The 20581-nt window shown below is 41.6% G+C and overlaps 1 protein-coding gene across 1 annotated transcript in view; it reads right to left on the bottom strand.

Annotated features, from left to right (window-relative positions):
- Positions 1 to 19734, bottom strand: part of Rybp (RING1 and YY1 binding protein) — a 52156-nt gene extending 32422 nt beyond the window's left edge. The window contains exons 1-2 of the mRNA XM_085686798.2: positions 19580 to 19734; positions 18815 to 18940 (exon numbers count right to left, since the gene is read on the bottom strand). Coding sequence (XP_085542924.1) covers positions 18815 to 18940; positions 19580 to 19611 — 158 coding nt within the window. The 5' untranslated portion in view covers positions 19612 to 19734. The remainder of the gene's footprint in view (positions 1 to 18814; positions 18941 to 19579) is intronic.
- Positions 19735 to 20581: the final 847 nt, after the last annotated feature.

Genomic DNA, 20581 nt, shown 5'->3' with positions numbered 1-20581 from the left:
CCAGGCAGTGGGAGCAACACAGAGAAACTTTGATTCAAAGAACAGGAATCAAAACAAAACAAAAAAAACAGAAAGATACATAGTTAAAGTTTTACAAATGGACAGATGTATCACAACTTGGTTTGTTTGTGGAAATTTAGATAATTCCAATATTTTAATGTTATGTACAATGATGCCCAAATATATAAAATAACATATTTAATATATGCTTACCTATATATGTGTATATACAGAGCCAATTCCAAGAATTGTGATAGTTGAGCCAAAGAAAAGGTGCTTTCTACATTTTTTGTATGCTTGTTTTTCTCTTTTTTATTTACTTATTTATTTATTTATTTATAAGAATTTCCACTTCCTCCCCTCCTCCCAATACCCTCCCGCTCCCCCCACTCCCTCTCCTCCTCCCTCTCCAGTCCCAAGAGAGGTCAGGGTTTCCTGCACTGTGGGAAGTCCAAGTTCCTCCCCTCTCCCTCCAGGTCCAGGAAGGTGAGCATCCAAACAGACCAGGATCTCTCTTTTTAAAAAAATTTTATTTACTTATTTGTTTTCCAAGAAAGGGTTTCCCTGTATAGCTTTGGTGCCTGTCCTGGAACTCTGCATACCAGGTTGGCTTCGAACTCACAGAGATCCGCCTGCCTCTGTCTCCCAACTGCTGGGATTAAAGGTGTGTGCCACCATTGCCTAGAATATTTTAGTTTCTTAAAAGAAAAATTTATAGCCCAGACAGCTTTACATAACTTGCAATCCAGGTAGGTGGGAGTTTAAAGAAAAGACGGTAATTCTGTCTCAGATTATCGGTCTCAAGCCAGTGGTGTCAGCTCACTCAAGAACCTGGCCAGCACTTGGAGAGTTGTGGTAAGCTGCTCTGAGTTCCAGCTAAGCCAGCCTGGGCTAGAGTAGAGTGAGCCCCTGCCTTCATAAACATTATACAAATTTCTATCTAAAGAGAGATCAACTCTGCAGTTTGGCATAAATGTCTACTTCTATTATTTAGAAAGTTAATTTGCAAATTGATAACTGATGCATAAATTTAAAATGCAACATTTTTTTTTAATCAAAACACTTAAATGTTGGGGAAAATGTTCCACTCATGAAATTCACATTAGGTCAAAGAATTCTGAAAGCATTAATAAACGATTTCTAGACTTCATTTATAAAACAATGCCAAAGAGCTGAAAGAAGACCTAGAATTTCCCCTGCTGGCAGAAAAGGATAGTAGTACCTAAATCACTACTTGGTTCAAGATCTCTAGTTCATCTCTTGAAAATCCCTTCTTAAAAGAACTACAACCAGTCTAAGTGCTACTCAACTGCAAAATCTCAGAAGAAAAGCAGATTTCGAGATCTTGTTGAATTTAATCTACCTTTACTGCCACCTTAATCCATTTTCAGGATCCAGACTACCCAGTTCCTTCTTGAGCAATTTGTATCCAGCAAGCTGAGTAGAGAGAGAACTTCTGAGGCACCTTCCTGGGAGGGGCTTGCCTTCTTAAAGCAACTGATTTCATCTGAAGCCTATTGCAATCAACTGTTGTTAGGTCAGCTGTGAGCAGAAAACCAGGTATGAACCTGAAAGGGAAGTGTGATCATAGGAAACATCCTAAAATTAATACAGTGTATGTGAAAAGTAAAACCAGAAACAGAGTGAGGAATAAGACAACGGCAGCCTGGCATGGTGGTCCTATCTTCAATTCCAGCACAGAGGCAGGAGAATCTCTGAGTTCAAGAATAGCCTGGTCTACAGAGAGTGTTCCAGGGCAACCAAGGCTACAGAGAGAAACCCTGTCTTGAGAAATCAAACCAAAACCCCAGTATGGCATTATTTCCAAGCCATTCATTCACCTAGTTTCTTGTTTGTGGTGCAGGATGAGTGTGTGCTGTGCTAGTGTGTATTTGTTCGAGATTAAACTCAAACCTTGTACATATAATACAAACAAGTGCTGGGCTGCGTTCTCAGCCCTTAGTTTTATCACACAAGCTCTCAGTTATCAGCTGCCTTTGAATGTAGCCCAGGCTGGCCTCCAACTCATCTTCCTAAATCAACTTCCTGAGTGCTGGGGAGTGTGCCATCACACTTAACTCCCAAGTTTAACTGAAAATATCAATTTACATAGATATCTAACCAACATATGACATAATTGTCCTTAAGGGAAAAAGCATTTAAAGAGATGAGAATGTACACAGAAGAATACAAAAGCCAGTTAGTAGCCTGCTTTGGAAGAGTTAACAACTGTCTGCCCTGAAGGCTTCAAGCCTAAATACAGAAAAACAAATGTGAAGAAAAAAAAATCCAATACAAAATGACTTCATGTTCTGCTGGAGACCTAACACTAAAGCTGTTTCAATGATCACACAAGAATCAAAAATAGCTTCCCTCAAAGTTATCATTAGCTGGACCTTGCGCTAGAAGCTGGAGTTTACTAGGTAGGGGTAAGAGTTAAGTCTCTGGACCATTATGCAAGTAAGTATAAATGGACCAGGAATGTCTCTCAGTGACAGCGTCTGCCCTGAACCACAAACTGTATGTGACAGGACAGGCAACATAAAAGAACATGTTCAATAAAAACTGATCAGTGTGATCAGGAAATGCATACTAAAGACAAGAAGTCTTGAAGAGCAGAACAGCAACCAGTTGAGTAGACAAATTATGTGCTCTATGTATTTTCTGAAGTAATCTCCAAGACTAGACTTGACCAAAAAAAAAGTTTCAAGGTCACTGAATTTATACAGGTAGAGAGCGGTTCTTGCAAAATACACTGAAAAAATGCAATCAACATTAAGGCAGCAGAATACTGGAGGACCAAAATGAGAATTTAGTATGTTGACTGTCATGGTGGGTGAGTATCTAATGTTTCTAAACTGTGACTACACAGATAGAAAAACTATATAAATAGGCTATTTCCATGAAACAAAAAACATCAAGCGCAATTCTACTAAAAAAAATATTGGATTAGGAATGTTAAACTCTAAGTCTCACTTCCTTATCTGTTAAGGGACCTCTATGTACACCTTTCCTTGTAAGGATTAAATTAGAAAAAGCATGAAATGAACTTAAAGTAACTCCTATTGTAAACTGAATCCCTGTTAAAAATGTTGACCCTCGTCAGCATTGGGTGGACTACAAAGTCACTGATTAAAGCTTTAAAAACAAACATAAAGTCATACCATGTTATTCAGGGTTTGGCTAACACCACTATGTCTTGTCATGCTGTAGAGCCTTGGACAAGGCTGTGCCTCCGTACACAGCCCCTAGTATATTTAATACACATCTGATGTTCCATATATGTTAGTCACTAGACCCCAAACATGTAAGGATGTGTCACCCCAGGGCTGCAGTAAAACAAACACTTAAAAACACAATTGTCTTCTGCACCTGGTGTTCTGTAGTGATTTCAAAATTTCAAACATTCTTTTTAGGTGTTTTGCTTTGCTGTTGTCTGTTTGAGACAGAGTCTACATGTGGCCCTGGACATCCTATAACTATGTAAACCTGCCTGGTCCCGAACTTGCATAGATCCAACAGTCTCTACCTCCCAAGTACTGGGGGAAAAGGTATGTACCAAAAGCCCATTGTCTTCATCCTCAGTTTCTATCACTCTACGTTGAGTTTAGAAAAAATTAGGAAGGACATATAAATGAATAATTTAGTAACTACTCAGTTATATATAAACTAAAAACTCCAATGTTTGTAACAGATAAAACTCCTTCAAGCAGAAATACCAAATATGTAAGTAAGTACTTATTCATACGTCATTAGGGAAACATATTACAAATAAACCACTTTCCCTAACAATTTTAAACAAATAATTCCACAGTAAATCAGAAAACACAGAGTTACACAAAATCGCTTGTGTAAGGTCTCAGAATCCCCCCACATGACAGTTTACCCCAAAAGTCAATTAGGAAGAGCATGTTCCAAAGTCTTCAATGCGTGTGGGGGGGATGTGTGTGTGTGAGGGGAACAAAACACTGGCAAAATTTCACAATCAAGAACAGTAGCAGTAAGTTCTTTGTATAAGATGTGATGGGTGTCATGTTTAATGAAGGTTCAGGTTCTCTCTATCTAGAATGACATAAAAGGAGGCATTTGCCAACACATGAGCAATTCATTATGTCCTCGAAAAGCCAATGACAAGCTGCACATTACCTTGACTTTCACAGTAACTTAACTGAAGGAAATAGACACAGAGCCGAAGTACACAGTGAAAGTAGAACTTATACAAAGGGCACAGAGCTTGTCCACCTGACTCTGCCCAGGCAACAAGCACTTTCCATTGCACCACTTTCCTGCAGAGTAAATCATTCACAAACTCAATGTTTCTTGCTGGTGATTTTAATGATAGCATGACAAGTTCTTTCAAAGCCAATGAACAACCCTTTTGATTTCAAGGCAGAAACTACTGTACACTCTAGGCCTGTTTTTAAAGATATTATTATTTCTCCGAAAGTCAGGATGTGAAGGATAAGAAACACTGATAAGCAAAAGAAACATTAGAATTAGTAAAAATAAATCTTAGTATATTCACAGTCTTAACTGCATATTACAGGCTCTGTGATTAGGCCTTTTCCCAGAATTCTGAACAAGCATTATTCTATCGCCCTCTTCTTATTGAAATAGCCCTAGAAAAGGATGGAATGTTTGTACATGCTAATTGGTCCATTTAGCTTAATCACTTTTTCTCTGTCCTACTAAACATGAAATCCAGTTATTTTTCTGTGCAGCAGCTTCTACCAACTGCAAAGCTACAGGAACAAGTAACTCTCAGAACTGCTTTGACTGTTAACATTAAGGGGAAAAAAGGACATGATCTGATGTGAAAAACATAAAGCACGATGCAAACATGTTTCAGAATATCCAATGACCAATGGGTTATGCTCAAGGGCCCATATCAAGAGTGGTACAGTCACAATTTGCATGTTTTTTAAAATTTACTTTATATGTTTCAACTTGCATATGACTGCACCACATGCAAGCCAGGTATGCACTCCTCGAACTGGAGTTACAGATGGTTTTGAGTTGCCAAGTGGGTGCAGGGAATTGAACCTGGGTCCTCTGCAAAAGCAGTCTGCTGAGTCATTTCTCCTGCCCCTTACATATCCTTTATTAAGCATTTTTTGAACTTATTTAAAGACTCACAGAAAACTGCAAAATAGTATACTGTAATCTCGTGTAATCACCTTTCAGCTTCTGTGTAATACCTTAATTATAAAATAGTGTCAGAACCAAAAAAATACCATTACCATAATGCTTACTTAAGGAGTTCAATGTCAATTTTTGTGATTTATAATTTTCCAAATAATTTAAATTTCTTAAAATTATTTTTGATTCTTAATAATCATGAGGTATAGTGATGTTATACATGTATATAATGTGTAAATGAACAAATCATTCTAATTACCATTTCCAACTGTTCAAATATCAATTCTTTGTGCTGAGAACAATATCTCCTCTCTTTTACCTTTTGAATTAACAAACTAGTCACCCATCTGTTACAGCACACTCCTCCTAGCTTTATTTGGGGGATGTTATCATGTCTCTCAATGCCCCTTATCATGTCATTTAAGACAGGTTCACACTCACATAACACAACGAAAGACACCAAAAGATCTTCCACAGTATGAGTTCTTTTAATGTTTTTTCACTCAGCCTAAAGCCCCTGAAACCATAGAAGCTAGAAGCTATATATTAATATTCTTTTTTCATGCAAAGTATTCCATTCTGTGGAGATACTTCTCATCTAATGAAAGATACTTGGATTTTTTTTGTTTTACTAATTTGAAGGTTTGACAAAGCTGTGATTAGCTTTCATGTGAATTTAAGTTTTCAATTCTTTGAGCTAAAGATCAAGGGGTATAACTGGTAGCTCATATGGTTGCCAGACTATTTTCCAGAGTAGAATATACCACTATACATCTTCACCAATAGGATAGGTCTCAAGCCACTTTTAGTAACTGTAAAATATTCTACCAAAGTTGTAACATACCTTAAATAATTCGTAACATTTAAAGATAATTTTATTGAAATATTACTTTCTTTAATGTGTATGTATGCACACACTCATGACCATGTATTAGTATACATGTGCAAATCAATGGACAACCCACAGAACCCAGTTCTCTCCTACTACCATGTGGGTCCCACACACCGAACTCAGATCTGTAAGGCTAAGCAGAAAGCATTCTGGCTTCTTTGGGCCAGAACCATCTTGCTGGTCCCTGAATCTACACTCTTAACACAATGTTTGCACAGAAATTTTTTATGGGCCAGTCATACAAATTCCTCCATTAGGTCACAAAATACATATATTCTAAAAGCATCATGTGTAGTGTGAGGGGGCCGGCTTGTTGGGGTATCTGTCCCGCCCAGTACCCCACAGCAGGCAGGCCCCAAAGAAAATCACACACAAGACTCCATAAGGTTAAAAACTGATTGGCTCATTAGGTCAGACTTCTTGTTAACTCTTATAACATATATTACCCCATTATCCTTATCTATGTTAGCCATATGGGCTCAGTACCTTTCTCAGTGTGACAGCTTACATGTTGCCTCTTCGGTGGTCTGCGCAGGAGTGCTGAGGGAGCTCTGCTTCCAGAATACTCCCAGTCTCTTTGCTCCACCCCTACTTCCTGTCTGGCTTTCCCGCCTATACTGCCTGCCTGGCCAATCAGCGTTTTATTAAAATGATTGACAGAATACAGACAATTCTCCCGTATCAATCATGTGCTGTGGGATAATGCTTTTCTACACTGTAAAGATTTGTCACTCATATTGCTTTAATAAAAAACAGATTGGCCAGTAGTCAGGCATAAAGTATAGGCCGGGGCAACCAGACTAAGAGAATTCTGGACAGAGGAAGCAAGATGAGAATGAGAAAAGGTACCAAGCCACATAGCTAAACATAGACAAGAATTATTGTCTTAAGTTGTAAGAGCTAGTTAATAATAAGTCTGACCTAATAGACCAAATAGTTTATAATTAATATAAGTCTCTGTGTGTTTCTTTGGGACCGAATGGCTGTGGGATTGACCAGGACAGAAACTTCTGTCTAGTATGGTATTTTAAATAAATTTATGTATCAATCAACGGTCCATTTCCCAACCTAAAATTTTTTCAGTCTTTAAAATTTCATTTGCTCCTATATAACTATGAGGAAGTTAGCTTCTCTTTGTGAGACAGGGTCTCACTATGTCACTCCATCTCACTTAGAGCTCATACACAGAACAGGCTGGCCTCAACTCTCAAGAGATCCACCTGCCTCTGCCTACCCTAAGGCTTGTGCCACCTTGCCTTCACCAGTAGGTATCACAATGTATCTTTGAATTGTATTATGCCTCGTGTTTAAAAACTGGATTTGCCAACAGTTAAGAGTTCATACTGCTCTTGCAGAAGACCAGAGTTAGGCTCGCAGTGGCCACACTGATTGGCACATGACAAAATACTCCAGCTCAAAAGATCCAATCTCTTCTAGTTTCTATGGGCACCTGCAGTCCTCATGTGCACATACAAGCAAATATACATAATTCAGAAATTTTTAAAAATGTTAGATCTTTTACAAACTGAGTTGCGATTTTAAAAAGAAAAGACCCTAAACATCCTTCTGCCCGTTTGTACTATGCATGGACGTAAAGTAGCATTTACGAGAGGCAGCATTCTCAGAGTTGATTATAAAACCAAACTATCAAAACTGAAAAAACACCGAAAATGCTTTATGTTCCACAGATCCATTACTACGTCAAGATTTAATTATTTGCATAAAACTAAGTTTATTTGATTAGTGTGCAAATTAGCTTTGTCTCTAATAAATGATAAAATCACATGTTCAAAGAATGTTAAAATAAACTTAAGATTTCTAAAATTCAAGTATTTGATTTGTATGCCTCATTTACATGCCTTTATGCTCTGAGGGCCAAAGCAGAAAAAGCTCAAGAAGCCCCAATTTGCACAAGCAATTTCAAGATCCAATTCCAAGATGTGCTAAACAGACCAGCAGCATGAAATTGCCTGAGAACCCATGAGAAATACAAGTTCTCAGGTCCTACTTCACAACTGCTTATGAAGACTCTGGGAATAAGACCAGCAATGTGTTAAACAAGTCTTACAGGTGGTTTCCACATGCTAAGGTCTGAAACCATCAACCTACGCAAATTCAGAATAAACATTCTCGTGCATACAGATCTGTTCTTCAGTGGAGGGGTTGGGTAAGGTACTGATAAAAAAAAATTCAGTGTCATGGTTCTTCTAGAATACAATCTGTAACAAAGCAGTATTTTCATTTTACTCTCTACAAATAAGTAATTCAAAAACATGAAAAGTTCACAAAACTTTCTTAAAAGCGTCCAAAGTGAACTGCATCAAAGCTTTTAAATCTTTCATTCATACAGCTTTACCTTCCCATTCCTACATTGCATTACTACCTACCCCATTTTGTCTTATCCAAAAACCTTACATTACAATATAGCACCAAGGGGAGTGTACTCAAATATTTTCGGTCCAATGAATAAACGCCTCAAAACCAGCTATTGCCGACAATGAGAAAGTTTCTATTTTTGTTTGGCCACTAAATATCCTGTAACATATTTCTTCCTAATTAGGACAAGGGTGGGTTCCAGAGTTTATCAATCTTGACTGACATTCTTTTTTTTACTCACACAGTGAAAATTTAGTAATAATGGACTGTAGACATGGCCCAGCTGTTAGGAGCACTGGATGCTCTTCCAGAGGACCTAAGTTTGATTCCCCACACAGTAGCTCACAACTATCTCTAACTCCAGTTCTGGGGATACAGCACCCTCTTCTGGCCTCCATAGGCACCAGACATGCATATGGTGCACACTTACAAGCAGTACAAAATACCTACACATTAAAAAAAATTCAAGTACTGCTCTTCCAGAGGACCTGACTTTGGTTCCCAGAGTCTACTGTAACTCCATTCCCAGGTGACTCACACATTTAAGCTCTGCAAGCACTTGCGCTCATGTGCATATGTCCACACAGTCACAAAATTTAAAAAAATAAAACCAATTTCCTAATAATTTACAAAGTGTTTAAGTATCACTGCAGGGACTGCAAAGCTACCATGTTTAAGGAGCTTAAAATTAGAACTGAGCATGAGTAGTGACCCAGCTCAACTATACATTAGTCTTTACTCACCTTTTACTTAGTAACAGATTCACTAAGCTTGGCCAATCATTAGACAACAACCATCCAGGAAGTGGTCAAGAAATCTGAATCTTACAGTCAATCTGTCTAAACGATACCCTTTTCCTTACAGGTTATATGGACCACACTAAATGGTTTTGGGTTTGGGGACTTAGAGCATCTTGAATCAAGAGTCTGGCTTCTGGTAACAGACTATTGTGTAAAAGAGAGAAGACTGAGCAAACCTCACAGCCTACATATGACATCTGAGCTGTTCTTAGAAAGCAGTCACCAAGTTTGTTTTCTCTCTATGACTAACCACCAGGTTGTAAGATTCATCATGCTGAGGAAACTGGCATTCCTTTAATCTCTTGTCCTACCAAAGGCCATCAAAGTTTCTTATCTGTATTTGTGTTCTTTAATTGTACAGAAAATACATTAGGTATTTTTAATACCTAAAAACTCGGGTTTTTTGTTTTGTTATGTTTTTTTACATATCCCTAAATCCTTCCCACTGTCTTTAGGTTGTTGGGGTTTTGTTTTTGTTTGTTTTGGTCCTACCACAAGATAACAGATACTCTAAATTGGCTAAAAGGAAAACACAAAGCAGTATCTAACCCTGCTTAAACATTTTTTACCTGTGTACCTCATGATCCCAAACTCCAGATTTTTGAGTTAACACTACAGCATATCCACAATTGCCTTTACTGAAATAATTTTGGCCACCAGTGTCAATCACTGCATGGAAATGAAAATATAGATAAATAAATGAAGTGAATGAGTCAAGAACTCAGCAGAATATAAGCAATTACTCCAAATTACTCAACAAAATAGAACAAAGAGTACAAAGGTGAAACTACCATATATAGGAGGTGTAAAATCAAGTTTACAGGTGTGTTAAAATGGCAGAATGGACAGAGGGCATGCAACACTGGTCAGTCAGTATTCTGACCATCTGTAAGCAGCACTAGGTGCCAGTTTACAAATAAGCAATCTGCCTCTTCAAAATCGGTTTATCCCATATGATCAACACCTTGCTTCGTTTCCAGACTTTCCAGACAGCTGATATTCAAGTGTGCCACCACAAAGTATGACTGCTCAAAAACACTCCAGGAACTACTACTTTAAATGTACTGGCTTCCTGCCTCCAAGGTTTCTAGGTCTTACATTTAAGTCCCAGAGCCTGTTTAGAGAACAAAACAAGAAAAACAGGACTATTACTCCTAGGGGCACACTTCAGGGAGACAATGTTTGCCTAACTCAGTAACATTAAATACACAAAAGGAAAGCCCTCATATGTGAAAAAGAACATTTACTACTACTCAAAACGAAGGCTGGGTGGGAGTGTTGCTCTAGCAAACATTAGTCAATGGTTTTTGATCTTCAGAACTACCAAACAACCAAAACTGTAACTATTTCTCCAAGTCTTTATCTGCTCTATAGAACAGACATCTGTGAACCCCTAGGAAGTGCCAAGCTGTATAATAAACAAAGAAAATAAAATCATAAAATACAACACCCTCTACTCCAACAAGGTAACAACAGAGGAAGACTGGCAAATCATATACAGCTAAAACATATATGCATCGTGTGTGTGTGTGCGTGTGTGTGTGTGAATGATGTGGGATTCCCCTCTGTGTGCTGTGATTACTATTAAATGAATGAAGAAACTGCTTTGGACCTATAGCAGGGCAAAACTTAGCTGAGGGAGAGAGGTCGACGCATGGATCCGACACACGACTAAGCCGAATGCTGGGAGGAAGAAAGCAGGGTCAAGGAGAAGCCATGTAGCCCTGCTGGAGACAGACACCAGAACTTTACCCAGTAAGCCACAGCCACCTAGCGTGGCGATAACACAGATTACTAGAAATGGGTTAAATTAAGATACAAATGTTAGCCAATAAGAAGCTAGAGATAATGGGCCAAGCAGTGTTTTAAATAATATAGTTTCTGTGTGATTATTTCAGGTTTGAGCTGCGGGGCACCCAGGAAAAAAACAAGCAGCCTTCTTATTACAACAATATATATGCATGATAAGATGGGTGCAAAATGGCTTCCTGGAAGGACATCCAAAAGGATGAACATCAGCTAGAACACGAATAGAAAAAGCCCTTAAAAGAAAATGGAGGAAGATCACATGGATGTATGAAATAAAAAATCATGGTTCACACTCAAAAAAACACCAGTTTGGTATGGAACAAACACGCTCTGTATAGAGGGCAGATGGGGTAGTTGCAAGCTGCTTCCAGAAACCCTGAAGACAACAGGAAAAGATCAAACCACAAAATCTTTGACATACTCAGAATTTAGATTTCCTCCCAAAATAATGTGAACCAGGAGATAAAAGTAGTATTTTTGAGTGATCTGTGTGGCACCTTTGGGAAACACTCTCAGTTCAGTTTTTCAACCTATGGACTCAATTGCCTTTAACCTGCTCAAATGGAGAAGCAGTCCAGGAAGGTTTATTTGTTTATCTTATGTACACAAGCATGGAGTTAATGATGAGAGGTTAATGATGATTATGATTGGAGACTAATAATAAACAGTCTCTGGGAATTCAAAGCATTTAGAGGAGAAAGTAAAAGAATGTAGACTGGGATGTTGTTCAATTGCAAAGCACTTGCCTAGATAACTGATGCCCTAGAGTCTATCCTAAGCACCTAAAGAGTTAAAAGAGGTTAAGAGTAACAGGGTATGTAGTGGCACAATTCAGTTGTGGTTCATTAATCCAGGCAAGGAGTTCTGAGTTCAAGGCCAGCATGAACCAATCTATACAATCAATTTTACATTCAAAAAACAATGAAGCCGTCAAGGAAGAGACTGTTTTCCACTTTAAACAATCATCAATTCTTATGTGATCCCTCACAACAAGCCTATCATCGCAGTTACAGCACTTGGTTCTCACTGGCTATTGTTTTGGGGAAGGTGGAGTTCTCCATTTACTTATTAATCAATATTTTGAAATAGCAGTGACTGGCGAGCCCAGACAAGCATGGTGGTACATATCAGAGACCGAAGCATTTGGAAGGCCAAGGGGAAAGAAATAACTGTTTAAGGCCAACCTGGACTACACACTATGTGCCAGTCAACCTGGGCTAGTTGAGACTCAAAAATACAAATTAAAAAAAAAAAGACTGCTAAACAATACAGTTAAGGAGAGGTGACAATCAACTCTTTCGCACCCTTCAGTCCAGTCACACAAAAGGATAAAACTCTGGCCTGTTGTGGTAGCCCATACCTTTAAGCAAAGACAAAAGGATCTCTGAGATCCTGGTGTACATAACAGATTCTGCCTAAAATAAACAAACATGTGCTTACTTTGTAGCTCATCAAGCCTTTAAACTTGTATACTACCAACAGGTAAAGCAGGTACTACTTTAGGGGAGCAAAGACAATACCAACAAAGAGAAAAAGTACTGATGAAGGGACAAAAGAGAAAACAGTCCAGACAGATACAGAATGTTATTGGCTCAAGTGTAGACTCACCTACTACTATGAGCACTTAGTATAAGAGCTGGTTCTGACAGTTCTTTTGGTAAGCTACAGTGACTGTAAGGATTCTAAATCCTGGAGTTCTTCAGTACCTACTGAAGTGCATAATAAATGAATGCCACATAAATAGTCCAGAAATACAGCAGTGTATAATCTCCTATCCTGGTGTTCAATAAATAAGTAAATAAATAAATAAAGCCGGAGGATATTAACTGGCCTGCATTTAATATACAACATACAATTAAGTTGAGTACCCTATGACCCCCAAAAGCTGGCAATGTAAACATTATCAGAACTAAAAAAAGCTAAACAGCACACATAAATCAGCTCACTTACTCTCCTCTGGCCCCAAGAGCAGCTAGCATCGCCACACCTAAACAGGGAAATGAAGGTGGCAGCACTGTCCATCTCTCTGTACAGACCTCTATCAGTCCTCACTCCTATATGTTCACTATTACACTCTTAAGGGCATCCATCAATAGTTGAAACGATCTCAGATTTCTGTTTATGTATTTTCTCTTCTCTCTCCATCCTACTTCAAGTTTATGAGAATGAGAACTTTGCCTGTCTTTGCACCACTGTGCCTACACACAGAGCCCAGACAGCTCTATGCACAATAAAAATTTGTCAAATGATCAGGTAAATTACCCATCCAGGTAATTTAATGTCGCCAAATATACCTAAGATCAAGTCAGTACCAATTAATCAGTAAGTTCAATACAAAAACAAATACAAAATAAATTATTACTCAACTTCTGTTAAGAGTCATCTTGAAAACTCCCAGTTTTGAAAAAAGCATTCAGTTAGAAAAGTTTGGTAAGGTTTGATGATTTGGAACACAGAGGGAATTTTTAAAATGTATTTTACAGAGTATTTTTATGAAAGACAAACATTACAATGAAGTCAATGTGACTCAAGGTGTAAAACCACAGTTGTGGATTCTCAGGAAATATGGGTAAGAGGCCTGGAAGTCTTGCTATCTGAAATGTACTGACAGATGCACTTTGGTTCCAGCAAAGATCATAACTATATTGTGGTTTTTCCACCAAACTCCTTTAGTGTTTAATGACTCTTAACAGACTAAGTTGTCAGGATATCATAAGGAAAGTCCAAAAACTCCTGAGGCTCTCAAAGAAGGAAGACTTTATATACACAAGTCACTTCAAGATTCTTCCAATTCAATATCCTGAGTACCTCTTTCTGTAAAGATGGTTATTTTTCTACAACAGCTAAATTTTCCTTTTTTTCTACTGCCCACAAAGTTCTAAAAACAGTAAACTTTTCGCATTGGTAGTATTTAAATAATCAGGGATTAAATAAGACTTTCAATTCAACGTTGAGATAAAATAAGCAGATAAAAAAGATGACAGGGATGCTGGGAGGTTGGTCCCAGTACTCGGGAGGCAGAGGCTGAGGCAGGCCAGTCCGGTCTACAGAGTGAGTTCCAGGACAGCCAAGGGGCTACACAGGAAAACCCGGGGGGGGGGGGGAGAACTAGCAAAAGGGTGACAGGAGCATGCATAAACTCTGCAGATGTAAGGATGGCCAGGACAGGCAGGGTAGATAGAGGAATCCAACTGTCCAAGGTGTCCTCTGCCCTCCACACACACCATGAAGTGAGTGTGCACACATAAAAAAGAAATGTTAAAAAAGCAAAATCTGGTTGCACCTTTAATTCTAGCACTCAGGAGGCAGAGGCAGAAGGTTTTCAGAGAGTTCGAAGCCAGCCTGGTCTGCAAAAAGTGAGTTCCAGGACAGCTAGGGCTGTTACATAGAGAAACTGTCTCAAGAACAAAAACAAAAAAAGCAAAACCTGGAGATGAAAACAATAAAGATCCAAATCTATAGTGATTGATCCAAACACATTTCCAATTGCTCAAGAGACTTTCAAGTAATAGAGAAAAAGATGTACCACTACCAGCAAAGAAACACTGACAAGAATGACTACATACCAGTGTTCCAGTAAGTTCTATTTTAAAAGAGTATTTCACTCAGAGAAAAGACAAGGTCACGGAATCACCAAATCTAGGAAGTTATTTTGTTCATTTACAAACTTCAACAGTACAAAGAATGATGTAAGTTCATTCCTTTGTAATGCTTTACTTTTTCCTCCCTCTGTTCTGATCCTGAACAGAGCAGGATCAGAAGAAATACTACAAGCTACCACCTAGAAAAGGCATTATGTTTCTCTCCCACTCACCTACCATCTTACACATACAAAAATGCTCTTTTATTTCCCCATCTTGCAAAAGCTGGGTGTACCATCATTGTGGCAACCATCCAGCAGTCCACAACTACTTTAGGCTCCACTGTTAGCTATGTATCAATGAATGTGAAAGAGGAAACCAACTGACATTATAGCAATGTTCTAAAACTTGGAATGTGGTGACAGCTGCATTCTTTCAAATGACTTAAGAAAAATCACCTAATTGCACTCAATGATGAGTGAATGTTATGATATGTAAAGTATGTCCCCCCCAATAAAGCTCTTTTAAAAAAAATGACAGGCTGGAGAGATCGCTCAGTGATTAAGAGCACTTGAGGTTTTCAGAGGACCAGAGTTCAATTCCCAGCATCTATACCAGGCAGCTAACAACCACCAGAGAATCTGATACCTTTGCTCACCAGCATATGCGTACCTGCACAGCACACATAAAGGAAAATAAAAAGAATTCTTTTAAAAAAATATCAGCGAAAGACTAGAGAATGACAAAGAATGGTTAAAAAAGAAATATAGACTAGAGAAAGCCAGATTTAATGGCCTTACACCTGTAATATCCAAATTAGAGACTGGCAAGGGCCCAAGAGTTCAAAACCAGTCTAGGCTATGTAGTCAGTTACAGGTCATTCTGAATCCTATCTCAAAAGAATAACAGACCCATGAAGCCGGAGAGACAGCTCAGTGTTAAGCACTGGTTTAACACTGAAAGGACCAGGGTTCAATTTCCAGCACCCACACGGCAGCTCACAACTGTCTGTAACCTGTACCTAGGGGATCTGACACCCTCACACAGACATACATGCAGGCAAAACACCAATGCATGTAAAGTAAAACTAAATCTTTTTTTGAATAATTAAAAAAATTACAGACCCAACATGTACTTCATAATTATCTCTAAAATTCAGATCTTAGCCCAGCAGGCTCATTCGTAAATAATAAATGAACAAATGTATAAAGAGGTCTGTCTCGAGAGAATCCCACTATTATTAAGGTGTTCACTCCTTTCCTTTGGGTCTTTTCTAACTGTCCCTTTCACTCTGTTCATTGCCACTCCACAAAGTTTGTATTCTAAATTAATTTAGGACTCTCAAATGTCCTAAAATTTCACTGTCATTAACTGCAGACTTAAAAATACTACGACATATAGCAATAGAAGTCAAAAGCCGACAGGTGATTTTGCAGAAATCGTTTTCCTCTTCCAAAAGAAATGGGATATGGGTTCCTTCTAGTTCACTCTCAAGCCAGGCTGTTCCAATCCCACTCTACACACCTTTGGCAGCCTTTACAGTTTGGATTACTTTACGTGAGTACATGCTCTGCCACCCTTTTAATGCCTCCCTTTCCCTTCAGCTGCTTCTCTCACACCCTAGGAACTTCATAAATGTTCCTTAGATGATGGGTAGTATTTTCCTACTTAAATGAGGAATATCAATCCTATCAACCAAGGGCAAATAGCTCTGTGTCCTTTTGGACTACCAGTACTTAAAGCTTTTTTTTCCTAGGTTTACTGGTTGATGCCAGCAGCAATAAAAACAAGAGTAATCAACAACTCCACAATAACTGCTGGTCAGCTAACCAGATAAGGCTGCTTAAACACTAGCTCAGAGTAACAAAACCATGTATATGTGTCAGCAAATACACTATTTCAAAATCGCCAATTTTCATCTATTACCCACCATCCAATCCCCAACCACCAAGCTGGGTTGAAGTTCCTAAGACCTGACTTTAAGGCCCAGCACAGCAAAAACAAACCAAAAACCAAATTATGTTTTCTGCTGCTACCTGATTAAAATACTATGAAAGAGAGAAAATGGCAAGATCCTGAAAGTTTAAAACTATTTACAAGAAAAAGGCTCAAGAGAAAATACTGTAATAGACAACATCCCAGAGAAATCAAGGGATACACTAGTTAGGAGAGCATAACATATTTGCTTCTTATTCATGAAATCAATGAATAACACACACACACAAATGTTACTTGTATTCCACTTAACGCTGACTTCTGAACAGATCTAAAACACTAAAGTATTAATAACAACCGCTGTCCAAAGAGTATCATGACTGGTACTTTAAATACCGGGTCATTTCACTGGTCTTATACCTGTGAAATTTGTATTCAAGCCTACTGAATGACTCAATTGGATGACAGTCCTGAAAGATAACACTCTACTCATTTTTCTGAATTGACTCTCAAATGTCCTAAAATTTCACTATCATCATCTGTGGTTCTGAAAACTGTAGACAGAATCTTAAAGTCAACACCTTTCATGTGTGTTCCAAAAAGCTGGTGAGTCAGGTTTTTCAATTAAAGTAGAAATTGAAAATCATTGCGATATGAGATAATCTTTCCCAACAATACATCATATGTAAACTTGAATCTGGCTGAAGTTTCTCTTTACCAGCACGGTTTTCAAGTTCTTACTAGTTTCCTGGTCATTTACTTGAACATCATCTACAGGAACACTCAAAGCAAAACCACAATAAAGAGCTTTGGCCTCAGAGGGATTCTACATGTAAAAAACATTACTCATAAATAATATATAGTTACTATTGATTCAAGTAACAAATATGTTTCTAAACTTTCATGCTGCCTGATGGAATCCCCGATTTTAGACAGCAAAACAAACCACACAGAAATGGGTTTTCCATTTAACTAAATCTATTTATTATGACACAAAAATTTGACATGAATTTCATTTAAATAAAAAAACAAAAACCAACAACAACCGACTAGCTGGGTGTGGTGACAACTCTCTACAATCCCAGCACTCAGGAGGCTGAGGCAACTGGATTGCAGTTCCAGACTAGCTGCAAAATGATGAGATGCTATCTGAGTAGAGAAAAACTACTTACGGGGAAATAAATTTCAGTTCTTGAGTTTTGATTCAAAAGTCTCATTTCTTAAGAGTTAGTGAAATTCTAAAACAGTCCACCAGCATCTGGCCAAGTCATTCTAGTTACAGACTTGCAGCTGAGCCTCCTTAATCCTAAGTGAAAGTAAAGCAGAGACCCGGACAGAGCATCCAGGTGGAACTACAGTCACCCTGAGACGACACCAACTCAAAGCAAGCACCTGCTGAAATGAAACTTTTGGCCATCAACCTCATTCACTTTCGGACGTGTTTTAAAGACAGTCTATTTAAAGGAGAGCAACAACACAGTAACTGAACTCTTAGGAACAGAAACTCCAGATAAAAATGAAGACACCTGGAAAACTATAAAACTAGTTTTTACATTTTACCTAATCTATTTTAATGTTACCTCTAGAAGTAGCTCCAACTCATTTGCTATCACATGCAGTCAACCACTCATCTCAATACCAAAGAAACCCTTTCGATGTTGCACAAGAATCTATCCACCTCAACATTTCACACACTTCTTCACCAATCTGCATAACCTAATAAAAAAAACCATGCACTTTCCCAACTCTCCAATATTTAATCTTCAAGTGCAAAAATGAAGAGGCATTTACAACAAGGCAGAAAAAGGCACAACCCAGTCTTATTCTACTTCCATACCACCATTAAACTCAGGAAAAAACTAATTCCGGAGAGACAAATTAAAACCACTCTGCACATGGCAAAAACAAAAAGGTCTAATGTCCTACAATCCACGGCAGTATGCCCACTTCCTCTCTCCCCTCTGGGAGCCAATACCAACAAGCCAAAGGATGCAAGTGTCAAATAAATCCAGTGTCTGTCTGAAACAAGACGAAAACCTGGGGAAATTCCCTCCTATAAATCCTCTATATTAGCACGAGGCACTGCACCCAACTGGAAACGGCACGCAACCCCAACCACATCCCTCACCCCCAAATGCAAATAAAAAAGGGGCGTAATCAACAAGTTGGCAAGAGGGCGATCAATAATAATAAAAGTACGACTTCCCTCTCCTCAGCACAAATGGATAAATAGCCAAAACAAATCCTTCCGCAAAAGCTAACAAACGCACGTCTTCCAGTACCTGGTGGAGGTGCCTTTCCGCACATCGCAGATGCTGCATTTAAAGGCTTCGGCGCTGTTCCTGAAGGTGCAGACGCTACAATCCCAAAAGCCTTCGTCTGCGGCAGGTTTCGCTTGTCTTTTTGGCCTTCCGAGGAGCGAGGAACCGAAGGGAGGATGGAGAGAAGAGAGAAACAGGCGCTGGTGAGCCGTCGTCATTTCACAGGAATCTGACGCTGGAAACTTCTCGCGACGACCACCCATCCACCCCACTGGCGGGCACCGGGGCCGGAGGCCGGCGGGCAGCGCGGAGCCGTGCGCCCCCTCCGGCCCCGGGAACCGAGCGCCTGGCGGCGACGGCTCACGCGGGGCCGCGCCGGGCGCAGGAAGCGGGCCGACTCGTGGGCGCGAGCGCGGGGCGACGGGGGCGCGGCGCGGGCCGCGGGCCGGATCCCGAAGGCGGCGGGCAGCCGGGACGGTCGGGCGGCGGCGCGGAGGGGGCCGGCGCCGCGCGCTGCCCGCCCCTGCTCGCGCCCTCCCGCCCGCCCCACCTGGTTAAATCTCCCTTTGTCTGGGCGGAGCGGCGACGGCGGAGGGCGGCTGAGGAGGAGCCGCCATGGCTGCGGCGCGCACGGCCGCCGGCCCGAGCGGAGCGACACCGCCTCCCTCCGCCCCCGGGTCTCCATCTTAGCGCGCCTCCCCCGCGCGGCCGCTCCGGCCTAGTCGCCGGCGTCCCCGCCCGCCGCGGCCGCCCTCCCCTTCCGCCCCCTCGGCGCCCGGCAGGTACCTGGTCGGGCTCTTCTTGTCGCCCATGGTCATGGACGGGCTAGCCCCTGGCGCCCCACAGCTGCGCGCGCCGCCGCTCAGAGGAGAAGCGCGGTCCGCAGCGTCGCGGAGCGGCCCCCGCCCTCCCGCGCCGCCCGCCCGCCCTCCGCCGCTGGGCTTGAGCTCTGGCCGCCGCCGCCGCCGCCGCCGCCGCCGCCGCCGCCGCCAGTCTCCGGACGAGACTAGTCCCCGCCAGCGCCGCCTCCGCCGAGTGACTGACGAGGGGCGGGGCCGGGCGCCGCGCGTCATGCGCCAGTCAGCCAATAGGAGGGCGACGACCGGCGCCGTGGGGGCGGGGCGGGGCGCGCGGGAGGGCGGGGCGCGGCGGGGGGCGGGGCGGCCGGCGTGCGTGCCCGGGAGTGTGTGCGCGCGGGGGGGCGCGCGTGCCTGCCGGTGGCCCCCGCGGCCCCGGCGCGTCTGAGCGTGCGAGCCCGGCGGGGAGCACGTGGCCGTGCCCGCGGGTCCCCGCGGCTCTGTGGCGGCCCCTACTTGCCTCGGAGCCCTGTGCGGCCGCTGCTGGGACTCTCGCCCCGCAGCCGCTCCGCTGAAGTAGTTCCGCGCAGTTTGCGCGCGCCGCGGGGGGCTGCGCCTCGAGGCCCGCGTCTCCCGCACTGCCGCTTCTGCCACGCGGGGCTTTGTCGTCGCCTCCCCCGAGTGACCCTCCCCGGCGACAGCCAGCCCCGCACCCTCCTGGGCCCGGGCACCGGGGGGAACTCTGGAGAGGGTGTGGCGGAGCCGCGGGCCCCCGCAGCCGAAATAGGGCGTTTCCCCCGGGAAGTTGCTGTTCAGATCCAGGCGACCACGTGCCTGCTTTCCAACCTCGTGCCGCGGCTCCTGCTCCCGAGAAATGAGGCTCCTAACGCTCTTCCCAGGAAGGGCACCGTGGATGGAAAGGACGCTGACCTGTACCCCGCACTTAGGAAGTGCCTGGGCCGGACTCCATTCCCTGTAGCGTCTGTGGTTG

Source organism: Myodes glareolus, chromosome 3 (genome assembly GCF_982192425.1).
Source record: "Myodes glareolus chromosome 3, mMyoGla1.1, whole genome shotgun sequence".
NCBI lineage: Eukaryota > Metazoa > Chordata > Mammalia > Rodentia > Cricetidae > Myodes > Myodes glareolus.
This window is presented reverse-complemented; position numbering and strand designations above follow the sequence as displayed.